Here is a 17,193-nt window from a genome sequence, read left to right as displayed (position 1 = left end):
CCTTATGGGCAAATTTCCATGCCTATGAACACACCTTTTTGCACTTTTGACAATAAGATCAACACGCCAACGGGGGCCGTCCTCAAGGGTCTTACCATCAACAAACGAAGCATCAGAAACAACTGGAACCACAAATTCCACACCCACTTTATCAACCAATTTTCCAACCTTAATCAGTTCAACGCCCCCTTGAATCTAAACCGCTATCCCGACAGCCACCACCTGCCATCCCTATTTGAACTCCCTTAAGGTGGTTCGAATACACAGCAGCAGACGACACCATCACAATCCATGTTACCCGATACAATTTCACAATTAGCGAAAGTGAAGGTAATTGTATATTTGCCCATTGGATTATTTGTTGTAGACTTTTAGCTATCTTCTTAGAATTAACTTGTGTTGATATTCATTGTGGTCCTAATCGAAGCTATTTTACTAGTATTCGGCCATCTGAACTAGGGTGAAGATACTATAGCTATTATTATTGCTGATTTGTGCACCGATAAGCCATCACACATGCCATCGATAGTAAATGAGCGTACCATGATGTAATTTGTTTAATAATCGTCTCTGTTTGAATATATTTTGATAAATAAATCGGTACAAAACAAACGAAATATAGTCTAGTAATCCCAAAAAATTACAAACCGTTGATCATATTCGCTCTCATCTTCTGCAAATTACAGTTTGAATTCCTCTATACATACCCATGGACAAGCCACCCGCTGAATTATACACGCACCCTTTTCCCTCACTCGTATAATGTCTTTCAGGGAATATCAAAAATCTCCTATCTTTTAAGTCACAACGATACGCGCTTTTGCAAGCTTGAGGATGAGTGAGGTAGGGTTATAACAGATTAACAGTACTTCTGTAGTAAATTACTTAAAAAGGGTAACTGAGAGATATAGGATCAGAATAGAATCTCCTTAAGGATCAAGAGTACCAACATTACGAAGCACATGATAACAAGTACTGTAGCGCACATTATCATCCCACCTCGTTTCTGACTTCTCTCCGCCTGCAATATTCATTCAACATCCAAACATGATTATAAACATAAGATGAATGTAGAGGTGGACTATCAACATGTTTGACCTGTTCTCTTTTTAGTTAAAAAACTTGAGCTTAACCTAGTAGACTCAATAGAAACAAAACATAACTCAAATCCATGTCTCTAAAAGAAACCTTCAAATATTACAATTTTAGAATAATATACCTTTTGTAACTGTTTAAGACCTTCATCCACAGAAGCTGCAACATTCTGAATGTTGTGGTCTATTCTATCAACAATAGTTCCCTGCTCTCATTAAAACAGATCAAGTTACATACAATACCATGAGATTCATGAACAGCTTAGAGACAACACGTGTGTTTACTGACCTGGTCAATTACAAGGACGGAAAGATCCTTCATAATTTGTGCCAACTCGTTTACCGATTCCACAACCTTCAAAGGATGATTGGGTAAGTATATACAATATACAAACAAAGAGAAACAAAAAATAACTGCTTTGCACCAACCTGTTGAATCTCTTTTTCTCTTTCTACAGTAAAAGCCTCGCTTTTCTTCAATTTGGCCATCTGATGTTCATTGAAACCCTACATAGCCATGCAAATTTTCAGTGTCATAAACTAACAAACTTTCTCTGGTGAAGATTGAATTAAATAATAATCATGAAAGTAATATTATGTGATAGTATCCTTAAAACTTGAGTCAACATTATTTGATATTTTGGATTTAAGTTAGGCAAAGATGGTCTGAGAAACCACGAAAGAAAATAACAATATTAATAATAATTAGTGACATTTAAAACAAAAAAAATGAAGACCCGTTTTTTCTGTTCATGTTAAGATTCTTTGATATGATTACTGGATCAGCAAGTGTAATTTAAAGGCTACAACAAAATATCTAAAAGGTAAAATTAATAAAAAAATTATACGGCAAATTAAGCTCACCAGGTCATCAAACTCATCATCATCCCGTCTTGATTGTTTCCCGTTTAAGTTCATTTCTAGATCAACTCCATCTGGACCCTAGAAGAAAAAGAAAGTAACACCTATAAATAAAGAGTTTCTGAAGTATGGTGAATTAGTCCAAAGTAAATTATAGACTAAATAAAGGCACTGACTCATATGAATGTAAACCGTCAATTTAATATGTAATCAAATTACTAAATTGTGTTGTTTACGCAGGTATACTAAGACTACAATTATGATGGTTTAAAGAGACCTCTTTCTGCTGCTGAAGGCGCTTCAAATACGTTGATTGCTTCTTCCTGAGTTCCATCGAAAGGCTCTGAAGATCAGTCGCAAGAGACCGCTGCAATAGAAGTTCAAAGATAAATATGATTGCAGATTATTATTAGGTTTAATGTGAGATGTAAAGGATCCTCAGAACCTTGTAGAGCAGGGTCATATAATAGACTAATTCAAAGAAAATTATGATTCTTATTAAGGTGGCAAGTTCAACTAATTTACTTATGAACTAGTTAATTGAGATTAAGTTATATCTCTACAGGGTCAAAAAAGTTAAATACATAAAATTGCACTAAGAGAATGGATAGACCATCTCAAACAGGTCACCAGTGGCCAAGATTGTTTTTAGGGCATAAGAAGTAACATTTTTGTAATCACATTTACTTCATGATGAATAAAAAGTTTATTACTAAGACATAAAAGTGGTTCAGGTGAATATAAGTTGGCCCAACAATGAATTTCCTGTTTTGACTAGTTACCCAGCCTGCCCATTTTGCCTTCTGTACACCTCTATTTCATTTGCATGTGAGAATGATGAAAGGATGAACAAAATGAATATCAATAAAAAAATAAGCATGTGACTATGTGAGAATGATTTGTTATACACATCTCTACAGTAAATACTATAGGACATCTCCAAGACACTCAAATCTCCAAAAAAAAAAAAGTTACGATGTGGGTTAGAAAATGAATCCTTAATAGTTCATAATAACATAGCAAATACAAGGGCATTGACTTTTACTGACATCGAGTTCATACATACACACAGACTAGAAAGCGTAAAAACTTTAAAAGAACAACTATTTCCATGTATTTGAGAACTTATAAAACACCGATCAAGTGATACATTATACATCTACATTCGAAAACAAAAATCACAACACGTTATACAAAGCATCTACGATAAAAACAAATAACCTTTGAAGAAATGAATAAGAAATTAAGAGTGGGCCAAAGGACTCGATACTTAATCAACTAAATATGATTAAAGTTTGGAGGGGAAACAAGTTCAATAATATCCTAAATCGACTTAAAAGAAATTAGAGGATAAAGAACGAAAGGGAGATAAACATAAGCAAGAGTTATTAAATTTCAAGCCATCAATCACAAATTTCAAGATGGGATTATACCTGCACATTTTTTCTGATATTTGAATCCTCTGAAGTACCACCAGCAGATAATCTTTTTAGTCTTTTCTCTGATTTTTTTAGTAGGTCAGTTATTTCATGGGTTAGAGCCTCGATCCTGTGTTGATCTTCCCTACCATCCCCAAACGAGGGCATCAAAGCCTTAGCATGAGCCTTTGCCAGCTCAGCCATTTTTGACCTTGCACGTTGCACATTTGCTGCTATCTCATCAGATACATCCACCCAAGCAGGAGGAAGACCCACTGTAAGTGCCCCTGCACTGCAAATAATAATAATAAAAAAAAAAACTCTCGATTAATTACTAAAAAGCAAGAGCATGGAAATAAGTTGCATATGCAATTAATATGGTATCACCTAGAAAAAGAAAATTCCACCCAAACTAAAAAAACGTCAGAGGCTAGAAAAACAATTGACTGCTTGATTTGAATTTCACAGTTCTAAACTTTATGGAAATTCATGAAACTTCCACCCTACACTCCCTCTTATTCAAGATATTTTACAGTTATTCCTTTACTTTTTTATATTATTCTTGTGATACGCCCCTGAAAAATGACGAACCATAACTGTCATAGTTACTGCAACATATTACTAGAGGGAAATATATTTCTCTACACTAGTGTCAACAGATCGACCGGTCTCTTTATCCAAAAATAAAAAATAAAACAATTAACCAGTCTAGTATTTACTTATATTTAACATTCCAGACAGCAAATGCATATAACATATAACATAAGATGATAAGAGAGTGATATCTACGAGCCTGCTCCTGTGGCTGTACCAAATTTTACTTTGGTTCTGTAATGCACGATCTTTGACAGAAGTCTCTACTTGTATCCCAAAATATTCAATAACTCACAAAAGATCTATAATCCATTTTCTTGTTAAAAAAGATGATTTCAGCTTAAGGCAGCAACATCCATCGCTATATTTATTCACTAGGCAACCAGGTACACTTTCGGGAGACTAGAAAAAAAAAAAACTACTGCATACAAGATTATAATCCATACAAACATATCAGCCATCAGTGTTTAAACATAACTTGTGTGTCTTTACAGTTCACGGGTTGCCTTATTAGCTATCCCTGTAGTCAAAATGATCTAAATTCCGAATAAATCTTAATTCGCATAGAAACGAACGAAGCACTAGTTACATGCCTAATTGTCTAAAGCTACCTGCCAAGAGGTTGAAAAAATGTGCCTCTTCTCATTTAATTCAGCTTGCAACTACTTATAGAAATGGATCTTGAACATCTAATTAAAAACAGTGATCTCTAGAACAATCTCATTTGAATTAAGCGCGCAGTTCATATATGCTTAAGAAAATATCAGAAGCCTCAATGCAATAACCAATTTCCCCAACAAATCTTCCATTATCTCAGCTGCTAGTAAGTTTACCTCATTTTCCCCAAATTATATAGCGTAATAATAGTGTTCGTTTCTAAGTGGCTAACAGGACACTTCTATTGGCGGTTAATAATTAACAATACAATGTACACAAATACATTGAGATCATGGAATAAACTACCTAATTCTTTTGGATTAAATATCACTCAATTAACAAACACATAGCTAAAATTAACATTAGTAACTTACAGATCATAAAATAAATAGTAGATTAATAAATAAATAGTTAGGACATACGATGAGGTGCCAGGATCTTCAGTACTAAGGGGAGCATATTTACTATTCTGCTTAAACGCACCGGCATCAGTCAATTCAATGACCGGACCACCACCGGAGCTAAATGTTGACGACGGAGGCCTAACGCTCTTCAATGCATCTCTATACTTTCTAAACAATAGCGTTCTGTTCCTTGTTGCCATTGATATAATAATTAAAAAATATTATATACTCTTTCAATCAGATTATAAAGATATGTATACGGCAAACAGATACAATTTACAGATCATAATCTGTAACGATCGGAGATCTACGATAATGATTAGTTGTTGTGATGATTAAGAGTGATCTATTTCGATTGGTTATATTGAATAAGGTTAAATTGAAATAAATTTTAATGAATCTGGATGAGATCGACGAGAGTGAATAGTTATTGAATTTTGCTCAACAGATCGAAACTCTCATTTTTCCCCTTTCCGATTCTTCTCCGTTTCCTTCCCTTCCTTTTTGACACTAATTTACAAATAACCCCCCTCAATTAAGGCATGTATGTTAAGACTTGGGTGCGTTTGTTTGCTTCTTAATTGAATGGTTCAGCACTGAATGCTGAACCATTAAACATTCAGCGCGTTTGTTTCTGACTTCTGAATGACATATGGTGCTGAATGGTTCAGAATTCAGCTCTGAACCATTCAGAGATGAAACACTCTCTTAACTATTAAGAGCCTAAATTATCTATAATATTCTCCTCAAATCATATCCTGATCACCTAATTAACAAATATATTGAATTTATTATTCATGTCACACGTTAATAAGGTAGTTTTAGTCACTTTATATCGTTCATTCTAAATGATTATCAAACAGCTTATTTTTATTCAGAGCAAACCTTATTCAGAGGCTCTCGACCATTCAGATTCTAAATCGTTCAGCACTAAATCATTCAGTTTTATCAAACGCACCCTTAAGTATGGATATTTTGCTAACGCACTGAAAGGACCCGTTCATATACATTATAAACGATTCACAATAGTTGATTACATCGCGAGGTATTTGACCTCTATATGATACATTTTACAAACATTGCATTCGTTTTTAAAAGATAAACTTTCTTTACAACGAAAGTTGACGGCATGCACACCATTTCATAATACATCCAACTATAATTGACTTAATAATAATCTTGATGAACTCAATGACTCGAATGCAACGTCTTTCAAAATATGCCATAAATGACTCCAAGTAATATCCTTAAAATGAGCTAATGCACAGCGGAAGATTTCTTTAATACCTGAGAATAAACATGCTTTAAAGTGTCAACCAAAAGGTTGGTGAGTTCATAGGTTTATCATAACAATCATTTCAATATATTAATAGACCACAAGATTTCTGTTTATAAATATATGTACACTCGCAAGTGTATAAAAGTATTCTATAAGTTGTAGTCACCCGGTAACAAGCCTTAACGTTCATGTTTTACCCTCTGAAGTACACCAGATCAGGTGTGTTTAAAATAACCTCGAAGTACTAAAGCATCCCATAGTCAGGATGGGGTTTGTCAGGCCCAATAGATCTATCTTTAGGATTCGCGCCTACTGTACATAGACAAGTAGTTTAATGTTACCAAGCTAAGGGTATATTTTTGGTTTAAACCCACGTAGAATTAGTTTTAGTACTTGTGCCTATTTCGTAAAACATTTATAAAAACAGCGCATGTATTCTCAGCCCAAAAATATATATTGCAAAAGCAATTAAAAAGGGAGCAAATGAAACTCACAATACTGTATTTCGTAGTAAAAATACATATAACGTCATTTAACAAGTGCAAGGTTGGACTCGGATTCACGAACGTATCAATATTGAGATTCAATATTGCAGGAAAGTACTTAGACGCAACGAAGATGATAAACACTAGATTGACCTCACGAGCATACCCATGAACCATACACATCACCTCCATAGATATAACCCATAATTTCCTTAGCTTCGACTCATTCAAAAAAACTATTTTGAAATCACTCGGACAGCACTCCGTCGTAATATTTTATGTATACTAATAATATCTTGAAATAATACAAAGAAAATATATATATGTAATTCGATTGAGAGAGTTTAGAGAAATATATTTTCAAGTTTCTATGAAATAATGAAACCTATTGAATTCTATTTATAACAGATTTTTGAATTATTAAAGTGAATTATTAAAGTATGAATTATTAAAATGAATTATTAAAGTATGAATTATTAAAGTGAATTATTAAAGTGAATTATTAAAGTATGAATTATTAAAGTGAATTATTAAAGTGAATTATTAAAGTATGAATTATTAAAGTGAATTATTAAAGTTAATTATTAAAGTTAATTATTAAAGTATGAATTATTAAATTGAATTATTAAAGTATGAATTACTAAAGTTAAAGTAAGATAAAAGTAAAGTAAAGGTAAAGTTAAAGTATAGTAAAAGTATAAAAACTATGTATGTATAATACGCGTATAAATATATATAATATTAATTTAAATCGTTATATATATTTAATGAAATAAAATATAAATATCGTTATATTTATTATACTGGTTAAGTAATGAGTTATCAAAAGTGATTCTAGATATTTATAAAAGTTATATACGTTTTAATAATAAAATTCTTTTTAAACTGAAAACGTCTTTGTACGTTTGAAAATAGATTAATAGAATATTATGGAAACCAATTCTCCACTAACTTTTGTCTAACTTTCGTAAATGACACTTTTTGTTTTTATTTATAAATAGCTTTACAAATTATTCTGAATATCGTTAAAAGGAATGGATTTTCTCAAATCATAGTGGACCTCTCAACAGAGACTTGTAATCATAATTCAATGTTTCTGATAATTCAATCATTTAATATATATTTTTTTAATTTCGCCAAAAATCATATTGAAACAAATACGTTCATATAAAGTATTATACGTTTAATATTTTATTAATATTCTCAAGTTATAATATATATATACATATACATATCTATTTATATATAACAGTTCGTGAATCGTCGGAATTTGGTCGAGGTTATAATGAATGTATGAACACAGTTTAAAATTCTTGAGATTTAACTTAACAAACTTTGCTTATCGTGTCGGAATAATATAAAGATTAAAGTTTAAATTTGGTCGGAAATTTCCGGGTCGTCACAGTACCTACCCGTTAAAGAAATTTCGTCCCCGAAATTTGATAGAGGTCGTCATGACTAACAATGAAAATGTTATTATAACGATTATAGAGTTTTATCATGTTCAAGAAGAATGGATAAAATAATTCGATTACTCGAAGCGTGTGAGTGAAGTTATCGTAAATGAATGAAATAAGATCATAGTGATTCGTCGTATCTTTTGACGTCATCACGATTGATCTCCGAAAAGAAAATCTTTGTAATTTATATTGGATTTGATTATTCGGCGATTAAGGAAATTATGATCCTCTTCGAATTAATGCGATAATCCATTTTGATTTCTCTGTCGGATATTTCACTATAAATCCACCTCATTTGTTTTCTTACAACTCACACCTTCTCAACTCATATTTTAAAGTATTTGTCAATATGCTTCATCCAGTGCTGATTCTTGATATACTCCTCACTTTCATATCTGTCGCTCTTCTTTTTCATCTGCCTCCGGAAGAATCTATTTACTTCTACTATACTCTTGGTTTTATAGTGTTTTTAGTTCTCCCGTGTCTTTATATTGCTATATGCATTGATATATACGGTTTGTGATTTCTGGGTTGTTGTTGGGTTTTATATCTTCCCTTATATTTCAAAGTCCTTGCTTCTTCCATAATCATTGTCATCCACAGTTAATGCTCTCTTCTATTTGCTATGATTTATACTCCCATTTCTAGTTCGGAGCTTTGTCCTTTCGTTTCTTCTTCTTGCGATTAAGCACCGCTTGTAATGGTCCAGAATTCGTAGATATAAATTTCGGAATGAACATTGTTAATGTTCTAGGAATGAAATTGTAATGACACGATCTTGACTTGTCAAATTACCAGAATACCTCGGAAAAGGCCGAATCATCAAGAAATATTTTCTTGATATTTAGAGATCAAAGAGAATACAAGAGTCGTGTAACATATCACATGATGACGTTATGATCTGTGAATCATCACGTTCCATTTAGAAACTCAGCATGACTTACTGTAATATAATCACGTTGATCAAGTGTCATTATATTATACTAGTTCATGCTTCAGTTCACAACACTACTTCAAAAATATTCCTATTTTAAATTCGAAAGTTTCAGAATTTAGAAACTAAAATAGTTTTTTTTATGATGTAATACAGACAGCACGAAGAGGTAAATGATTTCAGATAAGAATAATTATGGAAATATCTTCAGAAATATGGAGGATATTTATAATGAAAGATACGATGATATCTTAAAATTTCTAATATCAGAGGATGATGAAGAATATTGTTCGTAAGGGTTTAGAGTCAGGAGCAAGGTATTCGATAATGACTTCAGCAGACACGGAATCATTTGGATTTTTTGAAGGTAGATTTCGTCCATGTGATTTATCCACAGCCTTCTTCATGGTTTGCTCAATCCGTATTTTCCAGTACCAAATATTCTCTTTTTCTGAGCTTTGCCAACACACTACTCTTTATCATCAAACTTTTTACTGTTAAGGTCGTTTATAGTTTTTGCTGCTTCATCAGTATTTCGAGAACTAGTTCGCAGTTTAGGGTGTTTTTCATAAACTTCACATTCAAAGTATATAAGTCCAGAGGATAGACACATATAATTGTTGGCGTAGACATTCTGCGAGATTTCAAAATACTGATTGCTAATTTCCAATGATTCGTATGGCAATTCTCGTTACAAGATGCAGATGAATAAATGATGGGGTTTTGATAAATATAAAGATTTTTCGGAAAGTCAATGATCAATGAAGTTATTAATAAATTTACTGCTAATGTGGCGAGATATGAAAGGTTCCCCGGTAATATTGATGAAGAGGTAATCATTATAATAAGGCTTATTCGATTGAACAATTGAAGTTAGTTTGCTGGAGCTGTGACAAAACCGTCTATTTTTAGAAGGGATTGAAAAGTTATTTTAGCTAGTAAATGCCAAAAGGTCTGACATGGATACATGTTAAATTATGACTTTGGTTTCAAGAGTTTTTCAGGTACGTAACTGTGGATAACATGTGGTTGGATCATCATCTCGATTGTTCATTATTTGAAGTGTCTTCAGGTATTTCGAAGGGCTTGAACACAGATTATAATCGTTAATATACATACGATGTTCTAACACAGTTTTGAAGTTAAAGTATAGCTTTGAAAGATGTAAGAATCTAAGAGTGATGATACCGGTTATAACTTGAATTGAATTCGGCGATTTCAAAATCAGAATATGTAATTAGATTTTTGAATGAGTATGGTTGTTTTGATTTCTATAAAAGAATGTATATTGTTGTGAAAGTAGGGAGTATAATGGATGATTTGCTGAATCAGATTTGAAGAATGTAATATATTAATTGTGAATTTATATATCTCTCGGGTATTACCTACCCGTTAAAAAAATTTGTCACAATTAATATTTTGTACAAAATAATTTTATTACAGTCTTTATGGAAATATATGTGTATATTTCTTCAGATGTAATATTAATTTAATGAGTTAATATTAAATTAAACTCACTTAATTTATGGTTAAGGCTAGGATAGATAATTTCTAAACTTTAGAAATTACATAATCGTCATAGAATGTTTTCCCAATGAAGTTATGAATCAATACTTCATCGTTGTTGTATTCCTTAGTATCTACAGGGCGTATGACGTCGATGCTCATGGGACAGATTGTGAAGTTGAGGTTTGCGATGCGGTTGTTGTTGGTGGTGGTAATGGTACTGTTGATGTTGTTGCTGGTGGTACTGGTTATGTTGTTGGTGCTGCTGCTGGTGTTTGTAACCTTTGCACCATATTCTCCAAAGCCACTACCCGAGCGCGAAGCTCGTTGACTTCTTCTATTACACCGGGGTGATTGTCAGTTCGGACGAGCGGATAAATAAAATCTAGAATTTGGTGTAGTATGTAATCGTGACGAGATACTCTAGAAATAAGAGAGAAAATGGTGTTTCGAATAGGTTCGCCGGTAAGTGCTTCAGGTTCTTCGCCAAGAGGGCAATGTGGTGGATGGAAGGGGTCACCTTCTTCTTGTCTCCAATGATTAAGGAGGCTACGAACCCATCCCCAATTCATCCAGAATAGATGATGACTAATTGGTTGATCCATTCCGGTCACACTGCTTTCGGAACTTGAGTGGGATTCCATTTCGGAATCCGAGGGACTTGAACTAATGACGAATTCCATTTCGTACGATTGAATAAAGAATTTTTCGATATGAAATGATTTTTCGGCTATCAGGTGGTATTCTAATTATATAGAGCAAAAGGTTTCGTAGATTACGGAGGAATTTACGGAATATGTCAGGCAAAGTTTACAGTAACAGATACGCTAAGATATGAATTAGCAGATATGCTAAGATATGAATTTTGTCTATACACTATTCATGCAATCAATGCAATAAGATGTGTCTAGACTAAGAATGATAAGCAGGTAATTTCCGACAAGAATGATGAGCAAAACTTTTGAAATGCAGACACGGTCGAAGTCCAGACTCACTAATGCATCCTAACGACTATCAGTTAGACACACTAATGAAGACCTGGTTCGCTAAGACCATCGCTCTGATACCAACTGAAAGTTGGGGACGCATCCCACTCAGTGCCTTCTCAGCTAACCGCCTGTGACCACTGAGCGTACCTCAGACACTGATTTTACGGCCCGCCTCTCGGCAGTACAGCCAACCCTAATAGGGACCGCGAAGAGTAAGAGCCAATGCTTCATCACAGGTAACACTGTGAGAACCCCCTCTACGATTAACCCGCTAATAAACGGCATTAAACCAGCTCTGATACCAACTGAAAGGACCCGTTCATATACATTATAAACGATTCACAATAGTTGATTACATCGCGAGGTATTTGACCTCTATATGATACATTTTACAAACATTGCATTCGTTTTTAAAAGATAAACTTTCTTTACAACGAAAGTTGACGGCATGCACACCATTTCATAATACATCCAACTATAATTGGCTTAATAATAATCTTGATGAACTCAATGACTCGAATGCAACGTCTTTCAAAATATGCCATAAATGACTCCAAGTAATATCCTTAAAATGAGCTAATGCACAGCGGAAGATTTCTTTAATACCTGAGAATAAACATGCTTTAAAGTGTCAACCAAAAGCTTGGTGAGTTCATAGGTTTATCATAACAATCATTTCAATATATTAATAGACCACAAGATTTCTGTTTATAAATATATGTACACTCGCAAGTGTATAAAAGTATTCTATAAGTTGTAGGCACCCGGTAACAAGCCTTAACGTTCATGTTTTACCCTCTGAAGTACACCAGATCAGGTGTGTTTAAAATAACCTCGAAGTACTAAAGCATCCCATAGTCAGGATGGGGTTTGTCAGGCCCAATAGATCTATCTTTAGGATTCGCGCCTACTGTACATAGACAAGTAGTTTAATGTTACCAAGCTAAGGGTATATTTCTGGTTTAAACCCACGTAGAATTAGTTTTAGTACTTGTGCCTATTTCGTAAAACATTTATAAAAACAGCGCATGTATTCTCAGCCCAAAAATATATATTGCAAAAGCAATTAAAAAGGGAGCAAATGAAACTCACAATACTGTATTTCGTAGTAAAAATACATATAACGTCATTTAACAAGTGCAAGGTTGGACTCGGATTCACGAACGTATCAATATTGAGATTCAATATTGTAGGAAAGTACTTAGACGCAACGAAGATGATAAACACTAGATTGACCTCACGAGCATACCCATGAACCATACACATCACCTTCATAGCTATAACCCATAATTTCCTTAGCTTTGACTCATTCAAAAAAACTATTTTGAAATCACTCGGACAGCACTCCGTCGTAATATTTTATGTATACTAATAATATCTTGAAATAATACAAAGAAAATATATATATGTAATTCGATTGAGAGAGTTTAGAGAAATATATTTTCAAGTTTCTATGAAATAATGAAACCTATTGAATTCTATTTATAACAGATTTTTGAATTATTAAAGTGAATTATTAAAGTATGAATTATTAAAATGAATTATTAAAGTATGAATTATTAAAGTGAATTATTAAAGTGAATTATTAAAGTATGAATTATTAAAGTGAATTATTAAAGTGAATTATTAAAGTATGAATTATTAAAGTGAATTATTAAAGTATGAATTATTAAAGTGAATTATTAAAGTATGAATTATTAAAGTTAAAGTAAGATAAAAGTAAAGTAAAGGTAAAGTTAAAGTATAGTAAAAGTATAAAAACTATGTATGTATAATACGCGTATAAATATATATAATATTAATTTAAATCGTTATATATATTTAATGAAATAAAATATAAATATCGTTATATTTATTATACTGGTTAAGTAATGAGTTGTCAAAAGTGATTCTAGATATTTATAAAAGTTATATACGTTTTAATAATAAAATTCTTTTTAAACTGAAAACGTCTTTGTACGTTTGAAAATAGATTAATAGAATATTATGGAAACTAACTTTTGTCTAACTTTCGTAAATGACACTTTTTGTTTTTATTTATAAATAGCTTTACAAATTATTCTGAATATCGTTAAGAGGAATAGATTTTCTCAAATCATAGTGGACCTCTCAACAGAGACTTGTAATCATAATTCAATGTTTCTGATAATTCAATCATTTAATATATATTTTTTTAATTTCGCCAAAAATCATATTGAAACAAATACGTTCGTATAAAGTATTATACGTTTAATATTTTATTAATATTCTCAAGTTATAATATATATATACATATACATATCTATTTATATATAACGGTTCATGAATCGTCGGAATTTGGTCGAGGTTATAATGAATGTATGAACACAGTTTAAAATTCTTGAGATTTAACTTAACAAACTTTGCTTATCGTGTCGGAATAATATAAAGATTAAAGTTTAAATTTGGTCGGAAATTTCCGGGTCGTCACACGCACGAACTTGGATTGCCTACCAAATCATTTTTGAATATAGGTGACATGTAAACATGAAAAGATAAACTTAGGTAGCCTACGTAATCATTTTTAAATATCAGTGGCCTAAAAAAACACCACACGATAATTTTGGGTGGCCTCCTGATATATAACTCCAAATTATTATTAATAGTTACTATCTTCGTCTCATATTTTAGTCTCAAAAAGAAAACATTTAAACTTTTTCACAATGTATTATTTCTTTTTTTTTTTCAGAACGACGGTATCCGCATCACTCAATGAGGACTGAACAACATTCACGATAAAATGTCACTCACACACGCGTTAAAAGAAAACTCCTCACACACCATCGCACAATACGTACTCGGTGTGCTTTGAATTAAACGAGTGGCTTAAGACATGCACCTTGTCAGCACAAAAGAATCGTGGAGAAAACCTCCCCCAGGATTCGAACTCGCGCCAATAATTACACGGACGTGAACCCGGATCAAGCTTTCATACGTTCGGGCAAGGACTACTTGATAATATATTTTTTTCTATACATTAAGAATTTACTTCCTACCTATCTTTTTGTCTTATATGTAAAAGGTAAAAAGAGATTTTATCTTAATATTTTTATCGATTAATGAAAAATGAGCTATTAATTTGGAATAACTTAAAATAAAATAGTAGACTATTAGTATAAAATCGAAGAGGATATTAAATTCTTAATTTATAGTATTATACAAATCTCTAAAATAATAATGTCATAAATAAGGATTATTCAAGTTTAAAAAATTCAAAAAAAAAAAAAAATTCTAAACCCCTCATGATGATGTCATTAAAATAATTAATTATTTTTAATAAAAATATTACTATGTTAATTGTATAATATAATAAACATTATGTACAACCTTATAATAAAATACATGACCATATGTACAATATTTGAAGCATTATGTAAAACCTTGTGGTAAAACATCCTCATGATCATATGTATAATATTTAAAATATTATGTACAACTTTATAATAAGACACATCCATGACCATATGTACAATCTTTAAAACAAATTGTACAACTTTTTACAAAACACCTCATGAACACATGTACAAACTTTGAAGCATATTGTACAACCTTCATGTAATAATTGTATTTAAGTTCAAAAAAAATTAAAGAAGCATTTGTTATTACTAATAATTATTATTAAAAATAAAAATACTCAATTTTAGAGCAAACTTTATTATTATTATTATTATTCATATACGAGTTCTTTTTACGAGATTAATTACGTTACATATGTATGCGAAATACATCTCTCAATAAAATGTTGGAATGTAGCTTTTATGACAAGAAAAATAATAATTGTAATGAAAAATCGAAAGAAAGTGGTCGAAGAATAAATGTAGTTCATTTGTTCTGATCAAGTTAAGTATATCAATATGTTTGTAAAAATAACGACAAGTTTCTTAGTCGGAATATGTGGTTCAACGGGTCATTAAACTAAATGACTTTAACATTTACGTCAATTTAATACTTAAAATATCTCATTAAACTGTTTCGTTTAAATAAACTCGTGGTTTCACAGGTCATTTTAATAGTTAGTTATTAAAAGGTAATTAGTAATTTAGAAAAAATCGTCTGTACAAGTTTTGTGACTTCTGTCTTGATAGACAACTTACCAATGATTAAGGAATAAATATGTGCGATGGACAAGTCGAGTTGGGTATTTCACTTATTTGTGAAATGTTGTTTTATTTTATATATTCAGTTTTTTGCTAAAAAGAAAATAATAATAAAAAATAAAAGGTTGAGTCGGGTATTTATTTTAACAATGACCCAATTTTTACTTGAAAATTTCTTAGAAGTCTAAAATTTAAAATCTAATATGTGATGAGGGTGTAACATTATTCACCATGGTACTTTGGAAAATATCTCCAACTTTAAAGATAGTATGGTAAAAAAAAATAAAAAATTAAAGAAAACTTTTTTTAATTATAATTTTATAACTTTTTTTACTCACTTTTTCCTTTTCTTTTTTCAATTCTGTATGATTTTAACGTCTAATTGTCGGACCATTAATCGTTTTTTGCCCTCAATTAACCGATAATTGACCAACCCGTTAACCATTTTTTAAAACGTTCAGTTAACCGATCGTTAACTGACCAAAACCATCCTGCAGCGAAGCGCGAACTTTGTATCCTCGTTTTAGCTAAAAAGGACACAAGTACATGGAAGATGTTTGCACATCTATAGTTTCTATTATATTGCTAAAATGATGATGTCATTATTAAGCTAATTTCTTTGTTAAGAAAAAATTAAAAAGAAAAAGAAAAAACCTAAGTATGGTGGTGATGTCATTAATATAAATAATTTTGAATTAAAATTAAATCTTATTAATTAATTATTATTATTAAATCTTATTAATAATTATTTTAATTCTTAAAATTAAATAATTTTAAATTATTGGCTAATTTCTTCGTTAAAAGAATCAAAAAGAAAAAGAAAAAAATTTAAGCATGGTGGGTGATGCCATTAATCTAAATAATTTTGAATTAAAATTAAATCTTATTAATTAATTAATTATTATTATTAAATCTTATTAATAATTATTTTAATTATTAAAAGTAAAAAATTTAAACTATTGTAATTAATTATTTTGAATTGAGTACGAGAAGGTATAAAAGTTAGGCAGAAGGAAACCAATTTTGTATTTATATTTTTAATTTACACTTTTAAAATAAAATGACAACCAATATTATCTCTTATAATTGGATGAAGATTGTTTAATATGCATTTTAGGTGTTTGATGAAATGTTAGCTGGCGAGTTTCTTAGTCAGACTATGTGGTTCCACGGGTCATTAATGTGATGACCCGGGAATTTCTGACCAAATTTAAACTTGAATCTTATTTGATTTCGACACGATAAGAAAATTATGTAATGTTGAGTCTCAAAATTTTTGAAATTATATTCATGTAATCAATTACCCTTCGACTGTTCTCGACGATTCACGAACAAGTAATTGTAAATAGATATGTGTGTATGTATATATAAATAATATCTCGAAATATAATTTGAAG

The 17,193-nt window shown here is 31.3% G+C and overlaps 1 protein-coding gene across 1 annotated transcript; it reads right to left on the bottom strand.

The window, feature by feature from the left end:
• Window positions 1-571: 571 nt before the first annotated feature.
• On the bottom strand, window positions 572-5,516 carry LOC139890793 (syntaxin-43-like). Its single transcript, XM_071873706.1, has 8 exons — window positions 5,047-5,516; window positions 3,389-3,665; window positions 2,233-2,322; window positions 1,959-2,036; window positions 1,524-1,601; window positions 1,384-1,449; window positions 1,220-1,300; window positions 572-1,021 (listed from the first exon to the last, which is right to left on the bottom strand). Exons 1-8 carry the CDS (start codon window positions 5,226-5,228, stop codon window positions 914-916), a joined length of 960 nt encoding a protein of 319 aa, XP_071729807.1. The 5' UTR covers window positions 5,229-5,516; the 3' UTR covers window positions 572-913.
• Window positions 5,517-17,193: the final 11,677 nt, after the last annotated feature.

The sequence above is a fragment of the Rutidosis leptorrhynchoides genome, chromosome 2 (assembly GCF_046630445.1).
Source record: "Rutidosis leptorrhynchoides isolate AG116_Rl617_1_P2 chromosome 2, CSIRO_AGI_Rlap_v1, whole genome shotgun sequence".
NCBI lineage: Eukaryota > Viridiplantae > Streptophyta > Magnoliopsida > Asterales > Asteraceae > Rutidosis > Rutidosis leptorrhynchoides.
Note: the sequence above shows the minus strand (reverse complement) of the source record. Positions and strands in the feature narration are given on the sequence as shown.

Coding starts and splice junctions, on each gene's coding strand:
- LOC139890793 (XM_071873706.1), bottom strand. CDS start 5,228: ATGGCAACAAGGAACAGAACGCTATTGTTTAGAAAGTATAGAGATGCA. Junction 3,666..5,046: donor GAAGATCCTGGCACCTCATC/GTATGTCCTAAC, acceptor TATTATTTGCAG/TGCAGGGGCACTTACAGTGG. Junction 2,037..2,232: donor GCCTTCAGCAGCAGAAAGAG/GTCTCTTTAAAC, acceptor TTTTTCTTCTAG/GGTCCAGATGGAGTTGATCT.